The sequence below is a fragment of the Anopheles marshallii genome, chromosome 2 (genome assembly GCF_943734725.1).
Source record: "Anopheles marshallii chromosome 2, idAnoMarsDA_429_01, whole genome shotgun sequence".
NCBI classification, from domain to species: Eukaryota; Metazoa; Arthropoda; class Insecta; order Diptera; family Culicidae; genus Anopheles; species Anopheles marshallii.
The window spans coordinates 69,537,422-69,565,254 of NC_071326.1; the positions used below are offsets into that span (position 1 = coordinate 69,537,422).

At 44.9% G+C, this 27,833-nt stretch overlaps 3 protein-coding genes across 3 annotated transcripts; 2 read left to right on the plus strand and 1 right to left on the minus strand.

The window, feature by feature from the left end:
• Positions 1-536: 536 nt before the first annotated feature.
• Positions 537-1,443, plus strand: LOC128707271 (Na(+)/H(+) exchange regulatory cofactor NHE-RF1). Its single transcript, XM_053802222.1, has one exon. It carries the CDS (start codon positions 537-539, stop codon positions 1,440-1,442), a length of 906 nt encoding a protein of 301 aa, XP_053658197.1. The 3' UTR covers position 1,443.
• A 7,440-nt stretch (positions 1,444-8,883) lies between these two features.
• Positions 8,884-10,110, minus strand: LOC128718477 (zinc finger protein 431-like). The gene has a single exon (XM_053812099.1). The coding sequence runs from the start codon at positions 10,108-10,110 to the stop codon at positions 8,884-8,886; it is 1,227 nt and encodes a 408-aa protein (XP_053668074.1).
• A 916-nt stretch (positions 10,111-11,026) lies between these two features.
• LOC128708337 (zinc finger protein egl-43-like) lies at positions 11,027-27,456 on the plus strand. The gene is made up of 2 exons (XM_053803311.1): positions 11,027-11,191; positions 25,624-27,456. The coding sequence occupies exons 1-2, from the start codon at positions 11,027-11,029 to the stop codon at positions 27,454-27,456; spliced, it is 1,998 nt and encodes a 665-aa protein (XP_053659286.1).
• The last annotated feature ends 377 nt before the right edge of the window (positions 27,457-27,833 follow it).

The window sequence follows — 27,833 nt, forward strand, 5'->3', positions numbered from 1 at the left end:
CTGACTCATTTATGTACAAATACAACCGTGCGAATGGTGCATTCTGATAAGCGAACAGATTGTTTGCGCAATTCGATAGAATACCAATGAGTGCGCGGTCGAAGAACGAATTGGTAGGATTAATGCTCTTCCACTACGTCCATTAATTGTGTACTCACGTATGACAGTCACGGCGTGTACTAACCGCTCTCCGTTGTTTCCGTTTCGATTTCATTTCACAGATAACGGAACATCCGGACATCGGGACAGCGAACGGGGAAGAGCCGTGAGAAACGACCACCCCGCCGTGGAAAGATAACTCGACCGACGTGCGTGTGCCGAAACCAGACAAGGGTGACTAGCTGCAGCGGACCCACAGAACCGAACGATTCGTGCGCGTGTGCAGTTGCGTGATCAGTTCGTTTCCAGTAGTGGCCGGGGCGGGTTTGTGTGCCCGCTGATAAGTGAAATCTCAAATCAATCACAGCAGCACGGAGTGCACGTTTGGAAGTGTTTCAGGTGCTTGACGCGTACAGCCATCCAGTAAATCACACAACATGTCCAAGAGCAGCAGTACCACCGCGCAGAACGGTTCGACCACACCGAAGTATGAGGCGCGGCTGTGCCATGTGGTAAAGCGACCCGATTTCGACGGGTACGGGTTTAACCTGCACGCCGAAAAGGGTCGCCCGGGACAGTACATCGGCAAGGTGGACGATGGTTCGCCGGCAGAATCGGCCGGCCTCCGGCAGGGCGATCGCATCATCGAAGTGAACGGTCAGAACATCACGACCGAAACGCACAAAAAGGTGGTCGAGCTGATCAAAGCCGTCCCGAACGAGACGCGCCTGCTCGTGATCGATCCGCGGGCGGATGCGAACGATCTGAAAATGGCACTGGCCAAGGCGGCTGCCGGTATGGTGAGCAACGGTACGGCAAATAACAACAACGGTACGACCAACGGGCATCATGAGACGAATGGTATGAACGGTGCGGGCAAGGAGAATGGTCAGAAGAAGGATTCGAAGGAAGGGGGTGCTAAGATGGAGGAAAAATCACCCAAATCCACCACCAACGGCATGGCGACCGTACATATTAACAACAACAATAACAGCAGCAACAACAACAATCACAGTCACAGCAATGGCAACGGCACAACCAACGCCGCCACCAAGCCCGACTCCCCGGTGATGGAGAAGATTATCGACGACACGAAAAAGGTCCTTACCGTGACGGATGGTGCGGCTGTCGGTAAGATGGCCCTGAACGGTACTGCTCCATCGGCGGTGACCAACGGCACCACGGAACCGAGCAAAACGACACCGACAACCGAGGGCAAGAAGCTTAATCTGCCGATGACGGCGGCAGAGATGCGGGCACAGCTGGCAGCGCGCAAGAAGTACGATCCCAAGAGTGAGGTGTGCGATCTGCGCAAAAAGTACGACATCATACAGAAAATGTAAGCCGTGGCGACGTGTCGCTGACCAGCTCGCCCGTTGCACGTTGCCTGCCGGTAGGGTCAAAAGGATGAAAGTTGTTAGATGTAACGCATTTTCCCAAAAGCATGTTGTAACGCACAAGTGATCCTCTCCGCGTGTGTGTAGAATCGGATGAAGGGGAAAGTGAAAACCGGCAGCTTGTTCCGGTGCTCCGGTGGATTTGCTTACAGCCCTTATCATGTAGAACTGTTGCGTGGCAACCGTTGTCCATCGGTTGGTCAGTTTGCAGTAAACAGCACGCCGGGGGGTTACTGATATTTATTCAAATAAGCTCCTCGTTCTGTTGGGCTTCCTTCTTCTCGGCTACTCAAATGAATTTGCAACCCGACGCCATACGTATGCGCCTGCCGGCCCCGGTATGGCGTTTCCATCTTCTCACTAAGTCGCTTGAGCCGTGAGATGTTTGTTTGTTTAGGGGACTCTTGTTAAGGTGGGCAGTCTAGGAAGTTGACAGTGATGCCGGACGCGTTGGGAAGATATGATTAGACAACCGCAGCGTATGCGAAGCGTTCCGTTTCTATGGCGAAAACAGGTGTGTTTGTACTTGACAGAGAAAGTGTTGTACCGGAAATGATCTACCGGAGGGATGAGGCAATGTGATGTACGGGAGTCTATCCGGAGACTCCGGCGGTGGCGGTGTGTATTTGTTTGGCCGCAAGCAGTTATCTCGTGGTCAAGATTGCTGCACGGATTGGTTGCGTTAGATGGTGTTCTAATTTATGACTCTACTTCGTGCGTTATATCATTCCTACTCAAGGTTCGTTTTTATGACATTCTAATTGACCTTTGGCAATGTTCCAGAAAGCAAAAACTATCAAAGAAAAAAGAAACAGAAACGAAACGCAATTTTTGGAAAATGATCAGACGTGGACCGATAACAAATACAACAAAAAAATGCCGTATCGTATCATTATTTAGGTTTTGCAACGCAGATACCCGCTATCGCACACGTTTTCAGCTACGTTGTCGTGGGTTTGAATCGACGGTATGCGTGTGCTTGGGCTGATAACACCGACACGTAAACCATTCAACCGTATCAGTACCTTCTTTGTGATCGGATCGATAGACAAGCACAAACGTTGACAAACACTCGCCGTTCGATGCTAGATGTGATGGCAAAACATTGGAACAATTTCAATCGATAGAGAGGAGAGAAAATTAATTGATTGTGTTAAGTTGTGCAAAACAAACAAACAAAAAAAAAGTCGACGAGTCTGTGTTTCCTCCGCACATTCTTTAGATACGGCAGGTGGATTGGTCAGTTATTGGTGTTGTGATAAGGGCGCGAGCACACACAGCATTAAGGGAGGCATAAATGTAGAGCACTTTTCAACACAGAAAGCTTTTTATCCCTCGATTAGTATCGAAGGTATAAAGAACCATTCTTTGTCAAGCGTTGTGTAGACGTAACTTCGCGGTAAACATACTTTAAATAATCATTTTAAAGTACACAATATAAGCAAAAAAAAAACATCACTCTAAAACAACTAAAAACGAGAGGAGAAAATAAAAACGGACTAGTAAAACAAAACACGTGTGCCAAAATTCTTCACACTCGCGCATCCGTTACAAATACCAGAATTCCGATTAAGGTCGAATTATCATTTTAAAGTCAAATCTCTCCTCCCAACCAACGTTACTACCATTGGATTGCGCTTTGTTAGTTGCATTTGTTGCATGCAGTATGAAGTTTACATTTACACGCAACCGATTATAGCTAGTTTGTAGCCATAGGAAGAGAGGGAATGGTCCCAGAATCATTTCGGCAGAGACGTGCATTCCCCCTAATAGTGTTAAGACCCACGCACACACTGTGCACAATCCGATGTGCAGGAATATATGGGATGGAAAGTGTTAATGGAAGTGTTAGAAATTAGCGTTGTAAGCGATACAGTATAACAAACCTTTAGATTGTGTCTTGTGGAGTATCTTTGCACCGAATGCAAAACTGTAATAAGTAGAATAAAGTATTTATGATGTAAGAAGATTTCACCGTTTATGCCTGAGTGTTGGGTAAAGAAATTCTCCCATTAATAGGTTTCTAATATCACCTAAACGACTTTGCAACATTAGTACATATAATTCGGATACAATAGATGACAATTTGAACAGATTTGCTTCGGAAAAAATGAATATTCGAAGGTTAAAAATGACCCTTTCCGTATGGTGGGATCAACCAAAAATAGTTCATTATGAGTCGATCATATTTAATAATTTTATGGGTAAATGTAGCTGATTTAAATACATGTTTACAGCGGAATTTTACACGGCGCTTCCTATCCGTGTATATGAAAACTGTACCCTACTATCCCCATCGTTGTCGTCTACTCGGTCTCGAATCTTTGGGCACTATCTACTACTATCATTCCCTGTCCAACTTCATCGCCTGCCGCCTCTCTTACTACCTCGATGCTATCGTCCGAAGTTTGCGCGAAAGTCCTTCTTCTTCTTCTTTATCGGCACAATAACCTCAAGAGGTCGTGGGTCTGCCATATCTGGTTTGCTGTGACTTTATTTATCCATAGCTGGATAGTCACTCCTGCGTACGGGGCATTGGTCCGGATTGGATTTTGGTCGTGTGAAGACCAACGACGCTACTATCTTGCCGACCATCTTGCCCGGATAACAGACGTTCTACTGTAGCTCCAAATTCTCCTCTCATCCACCAATAGAACGCCACGGATTAAATAAGAATATCAACTCACGTAGTATAAACTTAAACAAAAGCAGCAAAAGCAGGGAATCCGTTAGCCTTAACCCTGAATAATCATTTCAAGGATTGTTTGATGATACGCTACCGATATGGTGTTATTGCTCCCTTTAGCGCGCCATCATTGCAAAAGAGAAAAAAAAAACGGTATCAGTCAAACGCGAAAGACCTGATGGCCAAAACGTGATCGGAAAGGATGACTATCGGGATGGTGTGCCCGACACAACAGTTGATGGTCAGCATTGTAGCCGGGTCACTTTCAGGGTTGGCTCTTAAAAACCCGCACGCGAATAACGTTTCAGCCATCAGCGCAAACAATACGTGAGCATTCACCTGGAGTCGGGCATCGTTTTATTAAAACCCGCCGCTCCAAGCTACGGACGCACACGAAGATGGTCGTGCGGTTGGGAACGGAACGGAACGGTGCCGCACAACAAGAAACACGTGTTTCCTTGCGATGGGTTTTTGTTGCGTTTGCATAGTGCCATAGAACACCATTCGATTCATTGCACGTCGGACAGGTGCGGTTGTATTGTTGTGTCCAACCACCGCTGACGTAGCAAAGATGTAATACGCGATCGTAATGGCGCACAAAAAAAAAAAGGCAGATACTGATAATCTATCATGCCCTGTGCGCTAACTGATGAGCGGTGCCGGGTTTCGCATGCTGAACCGCGGAACAATGGCAAAAAATGACCACGCATTATCATTAATCCTACGGTGCACGGTACGGAAAATGACATCAGGATGTGCATCGAGTTGTCATTTGCTTGTCAAGGGGGTTTGCCACTGCCACAAACAACCGTACATTGGGAGGCGAAATACCTGCCGGCGGCAATCAAACGAAAACTGTGCTACCGGTCGTAGCGATAGCGGGATTTAAAAAGCGTTTAAATATTAATTTCACCAACCCATGTGTATGCTGTGCACCGGAGCCGGGAGCCGATCGGGTGACCAGTGTGACATCAGCACGTGTTTTGTGCGGGGATTCTGATCGTTCTACCTCGCGATCAACAACACCCCACTTTTTCCCACTTGGGAACTTGGTGTGCGTGCGTGGTGCTTGTTTCGGATTTTTGTTTCTATATTCGCTTCCCCCGGTGGAAGCAATAAGCGATTCATTTGTCACTGTGACCTTGAGTTCACTGTTGCAGCGAGCAACAGCAAGACAGCAATAGAAATCAACTAGACTTATGCGCACTTTTCTACTGCAGTCACGTGCCCCTCCGGTGCGCTGGGAAAAATAGTGTCTAAAGATGGGTAAAATTGAATTTAAAATTAATGATAAATGTGTGGAATTGATAGGAAAAGTTTCATTCAGAATGCGAGAAACCCGAAACCAGGGTTTCCCGGTAACGAACAATGGATTGTACCATTCCCGGTCCATACAACAGGGAGGTTAGTAGATTTAACGTTTTTCATGCATAATGTCCGTTGTGCTGGCAATCCGATACACCCCAAGCACGTTACCGGTGTATCCCGATCCTCCTCCTCCCCCCACACCGTTCCAATGGGTTCCCATTATTCCGGTAGATCAGTTTCCCAACAAGCGTCGGGAATCGGACCCGGTGCGGACCGATACAAACGGTTCCACTTCCGGTGTGGGATTGTGTGCCGCACAGTGCCTGCAGCAGATGAAACGCTCGTTTAGTGACATGACCATTGTTGAAGCGAGCTAACCTATAAATATTCTATAGATGCGCCGTGTCGCCCAACGTTACTGTCCGCAACCATCGTTAGCCATGGTGATGTATCTGGTATTGTCTATTGGATTGCCGACCGTGTGGTTGATATCGGAACCGACCGGTACGTACACGTGCCCGAGGGATTACAGAAGCTTTACTCTGAATCTTAATGGATATTAAACGAACGTTTAGAAAACAATTACTTAACGATACTCTGGATGGACTGATGCAGATGTGTGCAGTAGGCGTTGAATAGATCACTTGATCTACACCTGCTTGAAAGCTGGTAGATTGTCTAGCATTATTAAGTAGAAAATTATCTTCCAGATGCGTAGTTCTGAGATGTGACCACATCTTCATAGTCATACTAGACACTTAATTCAACATTGGGTCATAGATAACTCCCGACTACAACATTGATAATAGTACCGATTGGAGATAACTTTTCTGTTCCAAAAAAAAAAAACCTATCGTGTTGGGAGTTGGAAAATTATTTTAGACATCTCTTAGAACAAATAAGAACACCATCTGATACTCCTCCAGCTACTTTTTTTCGAGTTTTGGTTTATGTTACATAAATTCCTTTTCTTGATTGTAGAACCCTATATTGCCCATTCACATGGCAAATCCTTAACCAATCTTTTGGCAAAAATGGTCTCTGTGTGATATTCATGTTTGCAGCGAAATTTTGTAGGAACACTGCGGTGATATCCGCCAAAAAAGGTACATGACTCTTAGGTTTACCTGCAGGTTTACTGTTAACATCAACAATACTTTTGCGCTAGAAGTTAGTTTACTACAGTTTGAAGTTGTTGGAGATGTTCTAGTGTGTGGCTGTCCATGTGTATATCCATTATGTCGTTCTCATAAATTCCATAAATTCTTTGGAATAGTTTCTTTAAGTCACTGTTTAGCGACGGCGGTTGACAATTGTAATAAATAAAAATAAAACGCAACTATTATTCTAGTGTTACTCACAAACGACTCTGCAACATGGACTGTATCCAACGTGTCCTCACAGTCGAGTCTGAGAAGAAAACATTTAACAGGCTTTTTTGAGTAATGAAGGGGTCACAAATAATGATGACCACTACGAGTTCTATGATAACCTGAATGTACTGGATGTATCATGCTGGTCATATCATTAGAATGACACTGGACAACCAAACCGTCCAAGTAATATATTTAAACCTCACCGACAAAGGAGGCGTGCTAGATGACCGTGAAATATTAAAAGGGATTTTGTAGTGGATCAAGACCACAAGGCGCCTGTAGCGCCCGATAAGCCGGTAAGTAAGTTAAGGTATTTTGTATTTACTTCCTTTAAATTTTAAATTTAAAAATTTGTTTTCTTTTTAGCCATTACTTTTCATTTTTCCATTTTTCCATAAAGACTATCTACAAGCTTTTTATTCGAATATTTCAATAACACTGCAAATAAAACTTCATTTACGCTAAACTTCACTCCGAAACTGTGTCAATAAACATTTAGCAATAGATGATATTTACGGAACCGAGTTGTTTCCACCGGCCGATCGATTAAGAAACGGGTGGGAACGGCGCCTTTATTTCATTTGCGACGATGAAAACAACGAAGAAATTTTCCCAACCGCGTCCACTCTCATCGTCTATCCGCTTATTCACACCCTAATGATGTTATGTGATGATCGTTCCAGACTGTAACTGCTGCTAAAATTTTCGTTACCACCGAAAGTATGAAGTAACCGGGGGAGGTAGGAAAAAGAAAAGAAAAGGTAACACCGGCTGCTTGCGCATCTTGCGCGGCCAGTCGGGAGTAAGAGTGGTACAGACGCGAGCACTGATTTATGTCGATCGCTCATGAAAGATTGGAAGTCATTCGCTTCTTTTCGCTTTGATGGGGCGCAAAAAAGATTTAATGAGCGTGTGGAGATGAAGCAAAAAAAGTTTGAACGAGAAAAGTATTAGAATATTAAAATCGTAATCGATGTCAGAGGTACCGGTGCGACTAACGATCGATCCATTCGAATGAGCTAGATGATTTCAGCTATTGAATTAATGGTAACCCCATCTATGCAACTGGACCTTACCTTACCTATTTCTCGCTCCCGCTTACGCCATCGGTGAGGTGAATCAATTTCAGCATCACACTGCAATGCTGGGCGAAGCGAGGTGATTTAATTACGGTTGATCTTTCCCGCACACACACGCAACGTTACTTTGCGACGCTGCTTCGAGCTACCGGAAGCGGTGCTGTAAATGGTACCACGGATCACAATTAGCAGCTGTCAGTCTGGGTGATGGGAGTACAGCGACGATCGGAAGATGAAGGAATACCCGATCGTGAAAGACATTTTTCACGCAAAGTGGTGGGATTTTGATCATACTGCAAGAACGAACGGTGGGTCGCATTAGCACCATAATGGGAACCCCTACCGGTAATCGTTTTGGGGTCTGTTTCTTGAGCATCTTTGTAACTTGGGCAAATTCCGGATCGGAGAAAGTCACTCACATAGGGATGTACTCGACCTGAACCTTGGTCAACTCAAGATTACTGCTAACATTGGTTTTCGATTGCCAGATTGATGGATTATTTCAATCGATTCTCGTAGTTCACTACAGGTGCTGCCTGTCTATTTCTTGCGTTACACGGAGATAGACAGTTTTTACAGATATATGTAGATGTTACTTGGTGCCAATGTGTCTTGATCGGATTTGGAATTCGAATGCGTACACAATATGAGTCATCATATTTGACTGCTTTAGGGGGCAACGGTTAAGTCCTGTTTTGATCACATGAGCATACATTCGCAAACGAGGCAGTATAAAACAGTTTTATTGTCGTATTCGTTTGTAATTTAATTGACAATTTGTTTCTATTGCTTAACACGCTTCCTAACTTCAAGGTTATTTTTCGGTTACATGGCACGTTACACCATTATCTATGTGTTTCTATGCTGCACGCTTAACATGAGGAGAGGTTTATTGTCTTGAGTAAATGGTAGGTTCTTTGACTTAACGTGGTGTTATTCTATTTCCTCTCCGTTCCAATTTCATGAACTTTGATGCGATGTTTGTTCAACTGCTTGCCCATCGTAAAGGCGGCCGGACAGAGATGACATCGAAATGGTTTTTCTTTTGTGTGTATGCGGCGATGTACTTTAAGATCACCAGCCAAAGTGAATCGCTTTGAACAAAACTCACAACCGTAAGCCCGTATGTCTTGGTTATGCGTCAGGAGGTGGTTTCGTAGGTGTGTGGCCTGTTTAAAACGTTTGGCGCAAAATACACATTCGTATGCTCGAAATTCCAAGCAGTTAAGGATTTTCGTATGTTCTTGGAAAGACTTCTCGGTATCAAACGATTCCTTGCATTTGGCACATATGGTAACGCCCTTGAAAGTTCCTCTGAATTCAGCATGTTTCCGTTCGCGGTGAAGTTGCAGCTGACGGGCGTAGATAAATGATTCGTTGCATTTTGTACAACGGTACTTCTTTTCGTGCGTATGCATTCGTGAAATATGTTTCTGTCGGTTACCGGACGATGAGAAGCTACGATCGCACCCGTACGTACAAACGTATGGTTTTTGCGCGAGATGAGTTTTCCGATGAAGATGTAGATGACTCGAACTAGCACATTGTTTCCGGCAGACGTCGCAGATGTACCTTCCATTTTGGGTTCCTTCCTTCGAAAGATGATATTTTCGATGCCATTCAAGTGAGGCTTGGTTTTGGAATGTTGTTAGACACAGATCACACACCATACGCTGCGGATGGTGTGTCGAAAGATGGATCTTAAACTGCTTAACCGAAGAAAATTTATCGGCGCACTGACGACAACGATTCCGTAGCACTATTTTCTTAACAACATCGAACTCATCTTCATGCAGCAATAACTGGTGTCTTGTTAGATGAGTTTTACATTTGAATTGCAGTTTGCATAGGTTGCACACTAAAACGGTTCCATTCGGGGATGAGTTCACATTCTGGTCCGCTGCCTCATTGTTTAGTTGTGTGAGGATTGTTCCATCAGATGATGTTGCATGCATCTCTCCGTTGATCTCCGCCACCAGCTGATGGTCATCGTACAGGACAAAGTCCGATTCCTCGAATACAGGCAACAGAAACTCGCTTGCTTCAAAGCTGACCTCCTTTGCGATAACACTATTATCGTTAACCGTGATCAGTGGCAACATATCACAAACATCATCTGCGTCTGCATTCGCGGACCAATCAAAACACGGACCTGCTGTACACATTCTGCGTTCACAAATGCGGTTAAGATTCGATGGGAACTGGCGGCATACTGAAAATGGAAACATCATTTTAAAGTGGTGTAACTATGGCTTATTTACCCACACTCGACAGGTTTTGTTCCGTGTTTACCACAGAGCCTGTGTTGCAAATATACGTGACTCACATGATCGACCTGGTTTGTTCATACGCTGCCATTAGCTTGTCTACGATATAAGTGGCTTAACAGGCAATATCAGCGTTCAACCACTGTCCAGCGAATTCCATTCCAGGGAGACCGCTGGTGGACTCATTTTTATGTCCTTTTTATTGTCTGACTTTATGTTTTATCCACTTGGTAGGGGTATTTTTGCTTTCTGTGCGACTGCGCGTAGATCTAGATTTGTTTACAAACAAATTCCAGTTTGACAGTTCTCTATTCCATCAAACACCATATGATATTTGTACGAGACCACTGTTTGGTCGCGTGGAAGACGAAGTCGATAAAATTTTTCAACATTAATACGTGGAAAACTTTATAATTTTTCTGGTAAATACATTCGCCGAATCCTTTAATGAGATTTTATTTAATTTTCTGTTTTTTAATATAACGTCGAATTTTAAAAACTGTAATTTTTCGCCCTTACATTGACGTTCCAGTTTTGACATCGAATTGTTTTGTGGTTTTTTTTACTGCCTTGAAAATCTGACGGTCGAACTTGTGTTTGTGAGCTCGCGCGGTGCTATTGTTGTGTATACCTTCGCGCCGTTCGGTTCGGATTTTGGTGCTAAACCCGTGTCTCGTGCGGTATTGCAAAGTAGATCAAAAACATCGTGCAAAAGTTAGCAAAGATACTGACGTTCTTTGGTGTTTTATACTCAAATCAAATTAATCGATATATCTAGGGTATCGAGACGAAAGAAAGTTTGTGTCTCAAGGTGATGTCGGGTGGGTTGGAGAACATGCATCTCGAAAATGTTTGTCGCCTCTGTCTCACGGATGCTTCCGAGGCTGGGGACATGTTTCCGATCTTCCCGGTCCGCGGTGGAAATCCATACAGTCCTACGTCCGTGGTCAATCGGATACTTCAGTGTACATCTTTGAGGGTAGGTACCTATAATTTTGTGTTGGTGAAAAACACGAGTTCTCGCGATAAAAGTAGAGCCAAAATCGGGAAAAAATAGTCGTTTCATAAACCGTGTACGGAAAAGAAAATGGACATGAGTTCACAGTTTCAATGACCCTCAAGATTTACAGAGCACAGACTCTCGTGTTGCCTTGGTTACTATTTCCTACGTACGGTCGTTTGCCATGAATATATCATATCGGTGGTCAGAGAAGATGCGATGTTCGATGTGCTCTCTCTAGGGCGTAGTAGCCTTTGAAGCATACCAGGCTTGATCTCGCATATCTTTGGCACGCGGTGTTGCTAGGTATAAATGAATAGCACTGATGTAACTGCTATGTACAGGTACACTTCAACTCGATCGTAAGAGGCCAGGTTTTCGATAGTACCCTGTGAAAACCTAGCAACGGTTTAGCTCTACCATGCGCTGAGGCGAAATGGTTAGATGTAGACCATTTTCTCTGTGCAGATTCGTTAGCTGACTTTCTATGACCTAAATACGACCTGTAAAGGAGCTTCAAATCATGGCATCCTGTTATGTGCTCTATTCGCTCCTTTCAACGTTATTTAGTTTCTACCGTTAAACGTTCCTTGAAAACAGTTCGCACACTCTATTCGCTGCTTGCGATATCGTTCAGTTTGTCCAATTGTTAAAGCGTTCTTTGAATTTGGTCTGTATACATCCAAATTCACAAGCCAGTACACAGACAAGGGTAGTTTTTCAAGAAAAAAAAAACTGTATTTCTATGAACGCAACAAAGAAGTTGGACAGGCTCTTGGTGTAAGCGGTAGCGAGCCGACCTTCCATACAACCATTATTAAATCCTATGTGGACGATTTCTCCTTAGCAAAAATTGATCTTTTAGTTACGTGGTATAGATAAGTATTATTAGCCAAGTATGATCTAGTAGGTCGTTATGTTAAATAAGAAGTATATAGATCGCCAATCATTTAAAGTCCTTCCGAAGCGACGCTCCTCCAGTGTGATATTCGACGTCAAATTCTTGTTTAAAATTTTCTGCGAAAGACCGACTCAAGAAATCACGTACTCCCCTCTCCTGAACCCTCGAGCTCAACCCATTGTTCGTCTTGATCCTTTGCAAGAGCCAGTTTTACCAACTTCGATAGGCGCTCTTTTTATACTTAAATAGTTGTTTTGCTTCTTCGCAGCCATCTGGATGCAATCGTGTACTTCTTTATCTTTTACCCTTCTTTGTCGTTGATGTATCTTTAATATAATTTTCCACCTTCACGTTTGTAATCCCTTTTTGTCTTGTCTGAACGAGATAATATAGTTTTTGGTTAATTTTATGATCGTCTGTTAAACTTGGAAAAAATTGAAAACTTGTTTGTAAGAATTAGTTCGAATACATACTCATATTTTTGCAACCTTAATATTGTCATAATTGTCTCGTGTCTCGGCGTTCACATATTTATACACTAAAAGGTCACTGACTATCTGATTATGTGGTATAAATAACCCTAGCTAGTTCGTATGACCTTTACCGTTTAACCAAAAGAAATCCTGGTCGTTCTATAGCGTTAACAACCATTGTCATTAGGTGTCTGCCTCAATAGGTTCTATTCTTATTTTATTGTAGTCGGACTGGTCGTCCGAGCCAGGCTATTCTGTCTCGCCAACATGGAGTAACCATGAAGTAAAGTTAAAGGCAAATGGCGGTAGATCACTCAAACTCATTGTCATACAACGAATAAGACTCGCTTGGTTCCGGTGGATGATGTCATTAGAATGACACCGCACGACCCAGCCCGCGAACACCATTTAGATCTTCCACAAGATCAGCAGGAGAATGCAGCAGGTAGTCCTAACTTGACATGGAGTGATGGCGTAGATACGTCCGTTATTGTATCAGATATTTGGTTGGCAGACGACGACCCTCTATCGTGAGCGGTTCAGAATATACCTGCTTCAGGCCAAGACTACGAAGTGGTTGTATCGTCGGATAAGTAAGTAAGTAAGTAAAAGGTTGATCGCTTCTGAAGGAACTCAAGACTTGTGCTGATTCGACAAATGTTGTATCGGGCGATCACTAAGATATTGGTTGTCATTACTAAAAAGTAGCGTATGTAGCTCAACCACCATTACTACGAATTAGAATAAGTCATGTATGCTGCGAATGGTGACACGTTAAGGGTATGTTACGGCGAAGATGTGAGAGAAAGCTCCACTAGCTACACACGACTCTGAGACCTGGTCGATGTTCAGAGCTGAAGACACTGCCCTCTATGTTGTGTAAGACTGTCTCTACACAGTTAGCGATTGTCGCAATTGCAACTGAGACTTTGTCAAACTCTATACATGGGTCGTCACATCGCGACATTTCGCCATTTTTTTGTATAGAGTTTGACAAGTAGCAGTCAATCAGCACTTGACAGCAATTGCGACAATCGCTAACTGTGTAGAGACAGTCTAAGAGTATGTTGGTGCACAGGGTAGTTGAAACGCGTTGCAGCTTGAAAAGGTCTTCGCTCAAGATAGACGTAGACCTCGAGCAGTCAGAATACCCGAAAAGTCAGGTGCATTTGTTAATTATTTAATTATTACATAGTAACTAGGTGGAGTTCCACCTGGAACAATTTCTACAAAACCATTATTAGAAACTAATATCTAGGACAGTTTAACCGGAACTCATATTCGGAGTTAGATAAGTGTTAAATTGAACTTTATCAACTGTTCTATTTCTCCGGTCCGAAAAAACCACAACCATTAGCGAAGCTTTAAAATAGAGTATCCTTTAATATACGGAGTTTATGTCGCTGGAGTTGAAAGGGAGTTGCTGAATAGCTCAATACAACGACAATATCTCCTGCTCAACGTATATTTTCATAGCAGTGTTGAGAGATGAAATATATGAGTGACCAAAAATTCGTTGTCAACGAAAGATACATTCTCGGCTCTCCGAACGTAAACCTTGGAACATGCCAGAGAGATTAAGAGTTTCTGGAATCTAATTCCGCTTTACTTCATACTGCATCGTCAAGCGGATGGAATGTTCGCAAAATTGTTCAAGATTGATGTTTAATGTAGTTTTAGTGATTGAAGAAAGTTTATAATTTTATTTAGATTAGCATTAATATTCTTCTATTTTATAATTAGTTTTAGAATTAGTTATAAGAATTCTTTATGTTTAAATTGTTTAAACAAAATTAAGCATCAGTGAGTTTGAAATGTGTATTATCAGACTTTCGTTTATCGAAACTGATTTTCATATATTCAGACCGCTCTACCGCTTTCTAACCACAACAAATGGCTGGTTCATAAAATCATAAACTCAGAGGCGCACAGAGATACAACAGCCTAACCCGTAACTATCGGCGGCTCGAAAACTTTGCCCTCGTGTGCTAAAACATCCATCGGCACAACGCGGTAGATGCCGTTACCTTCGTTTGCTGTCCTTGTGCCTGCAGAAATTCTCCCGCAAAGCATCATCAGGCAGTCGTAGCACCGGAGACAGACAGCTGCAGGTAGAATCGAACGGATCCGTCGGATATGATGGTGGTGCTACAGAGTCATCGTATCCCATCTTGATACGGAGAGGAGATACACCGATACGGACGGGGCGAGTACGCACGCGTTGTCATATCCCAGCATACAATGCGAGAGAGACAGAGAAAAGATACGCGTACGCTGTGGATTGTTGACGAAGGATCTTGTAGCGACGACGGGATGAGAAGGAGAACAAAGAAGATGATTTTTCTTTGCGTGTGGTACGTTTGGCTTACCTTTCCATTTGGTGTAGCGGCCGTGCCATCGTCGTGTGGTGCTCTCTCACTTTCGCTACCAGCCTGTCGGGGACCGGTTCCGCTCGTCGTTCGCATCGTGGCCGTATCGCGTCGCATCGTGGCCGTCTGCTTCTGCTCTCCAGTCCAGCAAGACGAACTTCAGTGCGACTTCACTGGCGAGTGTGGTTTTGCTGCTTCTCGTCCGCCTTGCTCATCACTTCTCACTCCAACGCGCTATTGTGCACAGTCTCTGGTACATTGGGCCAAGCGTCCATTGCCTCGTTGCGTTACGCTAAGTGCTGCAGACTTGGGAAACTACCAACTCGTCTCGATCTCGATGGCCTGCTGAGTGGGTACCCCACCGGACATAGGAACGCGTTGGCGCGAGCTTACACTGTTGCAGCGCACCGTAATACGAAGCCATCGGGCAACATGAAGTTGCGAACGTGTTTTTCTTCCTTTCCCTTTACGGCCGACACGAATGGAAACGTCGGCAGAAATGCTTGACTTGAGAATCTACCATGTGGGTGCATAAATCGCCCCCAATGGATGGCTGGATGGGACTGACCGGGATGGGAAGGGTAGGGATCTGCAATTTCATGGTAACATGCAGCTGGGATATCCACGTATCAGATCTTGTCAAGGAAGCAGTGGTATGCATTACGGGCACTGTGCAAGATCCGCACAAAATGTGCATATAAAGATAGAAACTTCGAGTTGCTGGTCTGCAATTGTCATTGCGAATGGCAAACAAATCGGTCGAGTTTTCGAGCTAGTTGAAACATTCTGGACGTTCCAACTCATTCCATCGCCTTGTCAGAGCTTAGTACGCGCACGAAGAAAGACACCATCATCATCATCATCGTCGTCGTCGTCCCGGCACGATGACATCAGTGAACATCTCAAAACCACGACCTCAATCTCCAAAGTCCCTGCTTTGGGCAAAGAGAAGAAGTGTACGGCAAGGCCCCTACCCACTCACAGCGAACGGCAGCACCACTAACGCTGATGGTAACGGTTCAGTCATTCGAAGCGCTGTGGTAGAGACAGCGTTCCGAGTTTTTAGTACGTAGCGGAATGATACGCTGGGAGAGGGTTCAACAGACGAGGGTCTGCTAGATGTTTATTCCAAGCCCGTACTGCGTTGCGACGAGCAGAGAGCAACTACGCTAGGGCATTGCTTCACACTGCGCCTTTGTGTGTGCATGGAAAATGACGGCAACGTTGCTTTCTGTGCCTACTGCGCTGTTGCTCGCAGGGCAATGAGGGTTTGATTCTCCTACCCCGCATGACGACGGACGTCGACATCCTTATCGGGGTGGATCGTACACAGACCGAACCGTGCTCTGCAGAGACTGCGACGATGTGGCCTCGTCCGGTACTTGAAACAGCGCCGGAATGGAATGTTCACGATGCCGTAAGACCCCGGGTAACTGTGTGTTGCATGGTGTGTGAACGTTTATTTACCTTGAACAAAGGAGAACGACGGTGCACCAATACACTGCCGGTTGCGTGGTAGCTATGTGATCTTGGAGGTTGCAATAGTACACCGAGGCGGTACATAATGGACGTTCCACACGCGCGCAGCACATTCAGGCAGGAAGGATAATGAACCAAATTTTGTCCTTTTTCTCTCGAGGATCTTTGTACGTGCCCAGTGTGCTAAAAAAAAAACGGAGCCATTTTGGGGGTCATTAAGTGGTGTAGCTCTGCGGAGTAGCGTACCCCAGGCACATAAAGCCGCACTGTGCTGTAAAACAGAATTACGCCAGTCACCTGTCATCCCACATCGTTCGTCCCCGCAACATAACCTCATTTCCTACCTCGCACCACCGTATGAATTCCATTCCTTCATGCTGATGCTGCTGCTGCTGCTGGGCGAATGATTTTGCTCTCGGTGTGGTTGTGTTGCTGCTCTCCGGGACGGTGCTATTCTTCTCGCAGCCGGAGAAAAGAATACCGAGAGCCATGTACGAAAATAATCGATAACTAACCCCATCTCGGCCAGACCAGCCAACAGCAGTGCCAAAAGTCGTCTTGTATACACGGTGTCGGTCTCTTGCTTGCGTGCTGCTACGGACGCTTCGCTGTAGCGGCGTTGCCGGTTGGTTGGTGATGTGGCATGGTGTACACCATTCCCGTTCGGCTCTACGCTTTACACACCGGGCGTTTCGGGATGATGGACAGTTTGTGTGGACTGAACGCGAGGTCGACTTCTCTGCAGGACCGCTTGCACCGTGTACTGTACATAGAGGCGGTATAGAACCAGCCAACGTTGCCGCCGCTCTGGCGCGCGTGTAGGTGAACGTTGCCTTCGGTCCCGTGGGTACACTACGGTAGAGGTTCTATTTTTGGTCAGAGCACAGAAACAGGGTACGCAGTCACTCTGCAGGCGTGTCGGGTAACAGCTTACCTTAGCTATATGGTACCAACGGCACAACGATCGAGTTTATCGATTTTGTTTGGAGTGTGTTTCACTCACTGCCTGTTTTGGTAGCTTTGTGTTATTTAATTGAACAAAGATCATATAACTCGTCTTACACTAATGTTGAATTATTACATTATTAATTATATGGCATTAGTGTATTTTATAAAGTAAGTACTTAGTACGTATTAGTATTAGTAATTAGTAAACAAAAGTATTTTTTATTATTTGTAGAAAAATATCCAAAACTGGATATTTTTCTTCGAATGAGAAATTTATTCCATAGTGTTTATAATTTCCCATAGAGGACACGCTCGTCCAAAGTTGTTCGGAGTTGCAATTCCAAGTATGGACTTAATATTTATATCCTTGGACATTTTTTTCCATGGAGTGTGCAGATGCCATGAGTTCGAAAGAGTACTCTCTTCATGTTTGCTTTTGTGTTCGGAACATTACTAACAGTGCGACTCTTTCGTATTGCAAAGAATGGAAGACACTTTATCGTGCGGGAGTCTCACTACGGGCTAAAATATCATTCACTAGGGCAACATACATTTCCGTCAGTCAATCGATACCAAAGCGGTCAACGTAAATCCCACCCACCGAAACCGGAGTCGGTATGGAAAATATCTCCTTTGCCGTCCAGAGATGGGCTCAGATTATTCTGCGATCTCGGCTCATTTTTCCTACAGCGAACGGAGGGTGTCAAATGGTTTGGTCGAGATCTCGCGTTTCGCCCACCCCCTAGTTGTGGCACTCCATAATCGGTACGGCTGAAACGGGTGCGTATCCGAAAGTCCTAAACCCCGAACCCACCCCGACAGTTTCTCGAACGGCGCGGGATTGGATTTACCCTTGAGCGCGCCGTTTCGTCGTCGACGTTTTCTGTGAAACTTCTCTCATACCAAGAATGCGGGGGGGAATTGAAAGCAACCAAAAAAAAATCTTTGGCAAAGAATTTTGTTACCAAGCGTATACCTTCCCCGGGTGTACGGAACTCGTTGCAGGTCCTTTTATTGACGACGACCGTCCTAGTCACACGTCGTTGCCCATGGTAAGGACGGTGTGGGAACAAAAGCTGACAGATAAGGGATTTACTATGCGGGAGGATGTAGCGGGGAGATGTAGGTTTGTGCCGCCCGGAGAGCGGAAGGACTTGTTCTTGTTCAGCGCTAAAGATCTGTTAAGCATTCTCGAAAACCAATCCCCGAAAGAGACCCATCATCCGACTCTTGGGCTTGATGATGATGATGCCGTTTGCCTGTCTTGCTGATGGCGATGCGAAAAACACGGGAGAGCAAAATTATTGGTCACGACACGATGACGCTGATGATGGTGATGATGATGATGCTGTTGTGCGGATGGTATTCCGGTCTCGCTGGTAGAGTAGAAATGTTTTGCCGGATAATGCGGGGCTGGAACACACGCCCCAGACGAGATAGGATGAAGTAGAGAATTTCCAGAAGCTTTTATTGTTATGGATGGCTATCGCTGTAGGGCTTTGGATGTGATGTTTTTATTTTCCAGTTAATGCTAGCGTTAACATAACCTTGGAGTCTACTGCAACAATTAGTTTTGTTTTAAATGGTTAAACGATCGTATTAAAGGAAGACGTTTGTTTGTTTGGAAAGAATGAAATGAAAGCATTAATTGCAACTGATCAACTTAAACCAATCAGTTCGATCATGTCACTTGAGTTGAGGTCGTGGGTTGATGTTATCAACGTGCAAAACGGAACAGCCGCGCCATCAGTTCCGCTTCACGTTTAGTGCATCGTTGCTTCCCCCAACTGTGTGCGCCTTCTCTTCAGCAACGTGCAGAAGAGCGACACGCACTGGTTCGGTCTTTGCTCACCGAAACCCCCTGCAGCAACGCACTGGCAGAGCATCGCTGTGCGGTGAGATTGAATGATGGAGAAGCCTCTTGAACATGCCTGCTACTCACCATGACACCAACAGCACAGAACCGGTCAATCTCGTCAACCTAAACGTTGCCTGCATCGTGCCTGTCCATCCTTCCTTCTGCCCGTGCTCGCGATGATCCGTGGCAACCTCGCAACCCCGTCCGATTGGGAAGTTTGTACCACGGAAAATTTGTAGAGCATGCGCAGAAGCGTCATACTTTGCCGCTTTCCTATCGGTTGGCCTTTTGTAAATACGCGTGTGCTTCTGGGTGGCGCTCGCGGGTATCGGGGTGGGAACGCGGTGGAGATCTTCGTCGGATGGTGCGCTATAGGAAGGCAAGCTCGGTATACTCTGTCGAGCACCGCGAAGCTTCCTGTGCAGGGTTGGAACGGAGCTTAATCTAGGGGTCTTTTATTGGGGTGTAGTCTGCCGGCCCCCAAGAGCAAGCTGTGCTGTGATGGATGTTATCGCTTCTCCGTTTCGTGGTGGAAACCATCCGACGAGTTCGGATTATCGATTGCCATCGGCAGATGGGTCTGCCGGTTATGGTTGTGCAAGCTTTGGCCATCGAAAAAGTATCTTCGCTTGTGTGTGAAAGATTCCTCGTACGTGCTACAGACAGATCCTTTTCTTTTTATCGATTATTTCTTTCTTTTCCCCCAATGGTTCAGAGGAGAGAGAGAATTTCGTCTCCGATCCGATGACCTTATTTCTGGAAAGACGAAATTGTATAGCTTATGTTGGGGAGCAGGATGTGCTTTTCGAAGTAAAGTAACTTTTTTATGTTAGATCTTTGATAATGAGTTTCAGTCACATAATAGTCCAGAGTTTTACATTACGGTACCTCAACCAGATGTATTGAGGATTGAGTGGGTTGCTCCTTGAAAGTATAATTCACATGATCTGTCATTCCTTAGTTTGATCTGATCAGTAACTTCTGTAATATTAATTAAAATTTCACGTCAATCATTTTATACTTGCTCATACCTTGCTGATACATTGATATCTGTCGGCAGAATTGCTTGAAATCCATTAATTAGTAAAGCTTTTCACTGTCTAAAAGTATCTGTATAATACCTGCTAAACATCTAAATGCAAACCTATCAATATCTAAAGTTTATTGAAGTATTTATAAATCACATCAATTTAATAAAAAGTAGATTAGTTAACGAACAACACAACACTGTGTCAAACCCATTAGGAAATAATGGAGTTTGCTTGGAAATAACTACGCTCAACTGTTGAGCAGCACAAATGTGGACACTATGCAACACTGGAAACCACACAGTTAAGCAAAGTAAGCACTTTTGCACAACACCAAATCATCTGCCAAATTGGAACCATTTTCAATCGGCAATAAATAGTAGGAAACAATAAGTCGCTTCTTGTTTGTCGCCATGATAACAATAGGCATACTTATTGAGTTCATCAGAACAAAGCATTTGCGGCTAACGATTGTAAAACCGAATCGGCAAAAAACTGTTCAAAAAAGGAAGAACACAATCTAAATGTTGAGCATAAATAACGCGAGCTAGCTCTTGACGAAACAGCATTGGAGGATTTGGATGTCTTCCTTCCAAAAGTGAGGCTTCAATAGTGCTAACGTTTCCAGTGCGGGCCTTTTCCATTCAATTCAATTACAGATGAGCATTGAGAGAGTGCTAACCTAATTCTACCCAAAAAGATTAATCTCTCCTGGATTTCTAATAATCGCCTGCGCACTCTATGCTACGTAGAAGTAATGCGAAAGTGCTGTGCTTACGACTGATTTGTGTCCTGATAATTTCCGAATTATCTCTCTTCTTCATGTAACGACCTTCTAAGGTCATGCCTGCCATTTCTGACTTATTAGACTTAATGCTACCCCGTAGACGGGTAGTCAGTCCTTGCTACGAGGGATTGGTTCGGATGGGATTTTGGACCGGTCCTGTCGTATGCATACACCAACCGGGCCGGCCCTCGCGTATTATGTTTGGAACTCAATACTAATTGTAAAACTTAAAATGTCTGAGGTATGGCAGGCAATCACTCGAATGAGTAAAATGAGTTGGTGGATGTCAAGATGACCTCTAGGACTCAGGAAATATAAAATAGTGCTTGATGTCACTCACCAACTTTTACAAATTGCCAAACTAATAGTCTAACTAATAATGGGGTAGATCATCCCAAAAGTTAGAAAGCTTAAGCTTTAAGCCTGTTTCTGCCAAATAATCCAGGTACCGGGCTGTATCAATCTGTACAGATTCGTAAAGGACATAGCATTTTGACATAAAGAATGACACAATGGATCATTTTTGTAAACTACAATTTGAGGAAAATCGATTTAAGTTTAGTAATTTAATTTTAATTTCAATGCAATGAAATAATATACAAGTCTGATTATTAAAATAATCTTTTTTTTAGTTGTTTTCGTTAAAAAAAAATTGTTTACCTTTTTCGCACAAGGGAAACATGGCCTAACCTGGCTTAGACCAGCTAGCAAAATTCTTTGTTTTGACATTTGTCGAGTTTGGGTTTTGGGTACTTTCCTTGAGAAATCAATCTAATCCCCCTTTCCTAGGCTTAACTTGGCTTGACATTTGTATGGCGAGCTGTAAGCGGATAAGCCTGGAAACGTCAAAACGCATACAAAAAACTGGCTTAGAGCGTGATCTACCCTAGTAATAGACAGACGTAGAATCAACCTTACTTTGGAGTAGCAACTGAATTGTCATGCTGCAACAGGTGACATTAACCACTTATCGATCAGAAAATTAGACGAACTGTTGGGCAAGTATTAATAGTTTTGTCTGCGGTAAGCCAACGTGTAGTCTATTCTATTCACAACTATACTAGGTATTGATTTTAAGTTGATTGCTGAGTTCATAACATTTTCACAATCGTAACCCCCTGATAAGTGATATCTGTTTCACACCGAAGCAATGCTCATACACTGAATCCTCTCATTTTTATTACTTTCTCGCTGCAATCTAATTTAGTATGGTTTGGTGGTAGATCGGTCACCAGTGGATTGTGTTTGCCGTTGTTTTAACATTGTTCGAAAATGCGTAATGGCAGTAGCCTCGTACGCGTCATTCGCTCGTCGAGCCACCGTTTCGTCCGGATGGTGTTTGCTAACGTATGAGGCGACAGTATCCCATGCGTTCAACACCCGCAGAATCTCTTCCGTGGAGGGAAAATTCAGGTTTTGGCCAGAAGTTTTTTCATTGGCATCAGCCTGTTGTAACTCCCTCAGCTCTTCGGTGGATGGGTCCTCCAGGTGATCCGCCAGCAGCTCCTCAATGTCATTGCTTTCAACTTCCAGCCCTAAACAGCTGGCCAGCGTTACCAGCTCATCGGTAGTTGGTTCTCCGGTGGTATCGTCGATGTGCGCTGCTGCCGAACATTCCAGATCAGGCCAAAGCTTCTTCCAGGCAGCAGTTAGCGTACCCACCGTAACTCCCTTCCACGCCTTCCCAATGATGTTGATGCAGGTAACAGTGTGAAAATGATGTTGCCAAAAATCTTCCAATGTCAGACACGTCCCTTCGGTGGCATCAAAACAATGTTGAAACAGTTCTTTCATGTAGAGCCTTTTGAACGTGCTTTTAACATGCTGATCCATGGGTTGCAGCAGCGGAGCCGTGCTCGCGGGAAGAAACTGGATGTCAATGAACTTAAACTCTTGCGGCAGCATATCTGAGAGATTTTCTGGATGCCCAGAGGCGTTGTCCATAACGAGCAGTGCGTGGAGTGGTAGGTGCTGTTCAAGCAAGTATGTCTTCACGCTGGGACAGAAAGCATTCCGCATCCAGTCAGTGAACATGTCTCGCGTGACGCAGCCCTTTTTATTAGACCTCCACAGCACGCTCAACTGATTGTGCTGGACTTTGTTGTGGACTTTCGGGTTTTTCGAATGATCAACCAGTAACGGTTTGATCTTCAGATCACCACTGGCATTGGAACAAAGTAGCAGCGTTAAACGATCTTTTGCGGGTTTGTCTCCGGGAGGTGCTGTGCTTCGTTCAGCTGTTAGACGTCTCAGGTTGGATATTTCCTTCCAAAATAGGCCAGTTTCGTCACAGTTGAATATCTGCTGCGGTACATATCCTCCGGTGCTGACTAACTCTTGGAACATTTCGACGAAATCGTTCGCTGCCTTCAGGTTCGTGCCGGCAGCTTCACCATGCCGAAGAATGTTGCAAATTCCGGTCCTTTCTTTGAACCGCTCGAACCAACCGTTGCTTGCCTTGAACACTTCGTTCGGTGCTGTCGCGGGTGAATCTTCGGCAATATCGTGGAATATTCGCTTCGCCTTCTCGCATATGACGGTCTGCGTAACAGTGTCGCCCTGCAATTGTTTCGCATTGATCCAAATCAGAAGCAACCTTTCGACATCGTCCATAACTTTCGAGCGCTTGTTCGATCGCCGCGACACTCCTTTCGAAACGGTGAGCGCCTTCAGCTTCTCTTTATCTTTCAGAATGCTGCAAATGGTCGACGTAGTGCGGTTGTACTCGCGCGCTAGAGCAATCACGCTCACGCCATTCTCTCGCTTTGCGATGATTTGCTTCTTTACTTCGATCGGTATTTTAATTCGTATGCATTTGTTGCTACCTGGCGTATTATTTTGCTGTTTCGGCATGTTTTTAACTCGATGGAAAAAACCCCTGCACCACGGTGTGGTGTGTTCCGCACTGCACGAACGATGGCACTGAAATGATGTGCCCGAGCGAACGACGCTACGACAAACTGATTGTTCCGCCCGTTTCAACGTTCGGCACTTGGACAGCAACAAGAAACAAAGTGCGTACCCGAGAACCCAAACACCGCTCGTTATGCGAGATAACGAGCTGCTGGTGCTCTTTGAAAGCGTGCGTTCTCATGGCCGTTTCGGGTTTTGCTCGTTAGGCGAGATACTTGTTAAAAGGGGCGAACTCGTTATGAGAGTGCTTGTTTGGTTGTATATTGTAAAGATTCTCTTTTGCTCTTCTCCGGATATTCATATGATTGTTGTTCCGAGTCGTTCCTTGTGTCGATTTTTTTATTTATCGTTCAGCGGACAACAAGGATCGCAAACAACACAAAAGGCTTTAGGTCTACCGTTTTTTTTTTCATTTTCTTCTGTTGATTTGTGGCATTGCCTGCTTAAAAGGACCTGTAGTAGCGGAACAAACAACCGAAGCAACGGATGAAATGGGATTTGGTAACGGTCCTGTAGTGTAAAGGACAGGCATCGCTAGTACTGCAACCAGCAGTAGCGCCATTTACACTAAGGCAATTCATATATTACACTTGTCCAGTCTTTATGGTGACTGGACTTTATAGCAGTTTCGTAAAAATGCTTGAGTTGATTGGGTAACAATCATAATTAAAAGCGTTACAAGCGATAGTGAGGTACTTGCGTATATTTATTGCATTATCGATGTTTAATTTCGTAAATAAATACCTTCAAATGAAGGTTCATTTGCCAATTCTTATTGGAACTTCTCCAAGCCTTCTGGAATTCCAATGCCTTATTACCCCTGCTGTTCTTATGAAGACTCCAAAACGAACCATGCATGAAAATCTTTTAGTGGCTTTAGAAAAGACTTTACACACAATTTCTCGTGCAACTAATTCCATGCATGGGACTCTGTTATGCTAAAATTCCAAGGAAATGTCACTATGCGTTAGTTTCCTTTTTTTAGATCAGCTTTCTTTTTTTCTTTTCCAGCTTCAGAGACTTTTCTTTCTTTGCCTCCAACGATGTGAATTTCAATAATTGAAAAAAATAATAATCTCAAAACACTCCAAACTAAAATTCAACACCAAATCATTGCTATGCTCTTTAGAGTGGTGTGTATCTGCATGACACCCTTATAGGTTTAATAGAAACTTTTGGATAGCCAGGTCATCGCAGTTACGCTGAGAGTTCGCAGTGACCTCGAATGTCTACGTTATGCTCTGTAGCCGATCTCGTCCATTTTTTTTACGTTCTTGCCACGTAGACGATCTTCTTCTTCTTATGTGATCATGTTCTTCTTGTTCTGAGCGGATGATCTTGCACGAGTGTGCTACTCGTCCGCAGGAATGATCAATGAGGAGTCAGACATACTAAAACTGACAACCTGACCTAACTAACTGTACGTTAACCATGATTTAATGATATAGTTCCTTCTAAACTAGAACCAACCAGCCGAGATATACGTTTCGTTGCTTGTTGAGCTTGCTAATCTTCTCAGCTCAGTAGCTCGCAGCACAAAATAAGTGATGGATCGTTTGAACAAGTATTAAACATGGCTTTTATTCCCAGTTCCGATTGTGTGTTATGCTGCTTCTGGTACTAATTACGCCTGTTTCATTCTATTTTCGTTTTAGCTCGAACAAACCGAAGGCGTACCGGCGACAATATGCGAGCTGTGCAGCGTCCGGCTGGAAGATTGGCATGCGTTCCGCGAACAGTGCGTCGGTTCGGACGAATATCTGCGGGTCACACTGCGTCACGCATTCTATCCCGACGAAGGCCAAACATCACATTCTGCCAGCTCGAACCCAGCCATCCCTGTGCTCCCGCCTAATGGGAATCATTTGAGCAAGTCCTCACCTATCTACACAGACAGCATGTCGACAAAACCATCGCCCGTCGGTAGAAACGTATCCATGACACCTCCACCGCCGGTCTCGTCGCGATTGACTTTGGCCAAACGACGACAGAGCACATTCGAATTGCCCGTTTCTGACGGCAGGGGTAACACTACGGACCAGAAGATTCTCGTCGAGGTGCTCGGCGTTTGCAACGACACCGGAAAGCGACCATCGGTACCAACGTTCGATGGAATGAATGGGCAGCAGGACAAGCCGAATGGTTTCTCCACGCTGGACAACACCATGCTGGAGCAGGCAAGCTGGTCCAGAGAGTACTGCGCCCGGATTAACAATCTGATGGTAAAGGTGAACGGGCCACGGCCGTTCAAATGCAAGGTGTGCCGTAGAATGTTTAACAATCGTACGAATATGCGCCGCCACATCAAGGTACTGCACAGCGACGAAGTCTTCGAGGGTGAAAGCCCACCGCCCGAGTGCTATGGCTATACCGATCAGGTGGACCAATCGCAACAGGACATGTCACGGCCACCGGTGAAAAAGAAGCGCAAAAGTACCGACCCTCCGATCGTGGGTCCGTACAAGTGTGAGGTGTGTCCGAGATCGTTCAAAATGCCCGCCCATTTGGCGGTGCATCGCAAAACGCACCGTCAGATCGAGTTCGATCAGTCCGAGCTGTCCAGGGCGATCGAGCAGCAGAAGCAACAGATGCAGCAGCAACAACGCGAACGATCGTCGTCGGCCGTTTCATCGGAGGTGGACCGAACGCGAAAGGCAACCACCATTGAACCGTGCGACGTAATACAGCTGTCGGACGATGACGAGGAGGAAGAGGCGGTGGGTAAGACGTTACAACGCACAGCGTTTGGTGCGGGCGATGATTTGGACGATGGGTTCGATGAGGAGGAAGGTAGCCTAAAGGAAACAAGCTTACTGGATGCTGATTTGCGGCCCGATCCTTCGTCGCTCGCGATCGTTCAGATCGGTGCCGAAGACAACGATGGTCCGGAACAGTCGGTGACGGAAAGGCACGATGAGGAGGAAGATGAGGACATCATGGTGGTACAGGATGTGGAAAGCAAAGCGCCAGCGAGCAAACCGAAACCCGGCCCATCATCGACCCGTGCTCCACCAGGACCACTCTCGTCGAAGCTAAAGTACAGCAACCAGACAGCAAGCGGTACCGACGGTGCAAAGCTACACCAAAAGCCACTGATTGCTGCCCGGCCAATAGAGGATCTTCAACGAAAGCAAAGTTCCTCGCACTCTACTGCGGTAGGTCCTGCTAGTAAACAGAAGCTGGCAACAGTTGGTACTCCTCCAACGACCGAACACCAACCGTCATCCTCCTCAACAACGACCGTACATCGTTGTCACCTGTGCCGGCACACGTTCCCACGGGAGGATATGCTCCGGGATCACCAGAAATCGCACCAGAACGATACACCGTGTGCGTATCGGTGCGGCTGGTGCAAGAAAGGGTTCCGCTATCGGCAGAACTACACCTTACATCTCGAGAAACAAACCTGCCGGCTTATAAACGCGGACCCAGTACGTGCGCTGCAGCAGCAACAGCAGTCGCAGCAACAGGCGGGCAAATGTACTTAAGAACATGTTCAATAGGAGCGCATCCTTACTCTCACACTACTCTTAGCTATTTGAATAGAAATACTAGGCGGTTCGATAGTACCCGCTCGCTACTCTTCCCGTAACTACTCAACTCGCACTGATAGGGAAGAAAGCGTTGATGTAAATTGTACAGTATTGCCATTAGTAAAAAGGAATCAAGTATGAGTATTATTATTTGGAATAAATTATGCTTTTAAAAACATTTCATTTAAAGCAATGAAACGAGTAGTAAAGCGTTACAAGCAGGCAGTATTGCGACTAGGTTTGAATTGATCAGATCGAAAATGTTCAAATGTCTCGATATTAGAGCGATCAGGAAGCTTCAACTCCTGTATAAGACTAATGTACCGAAATGT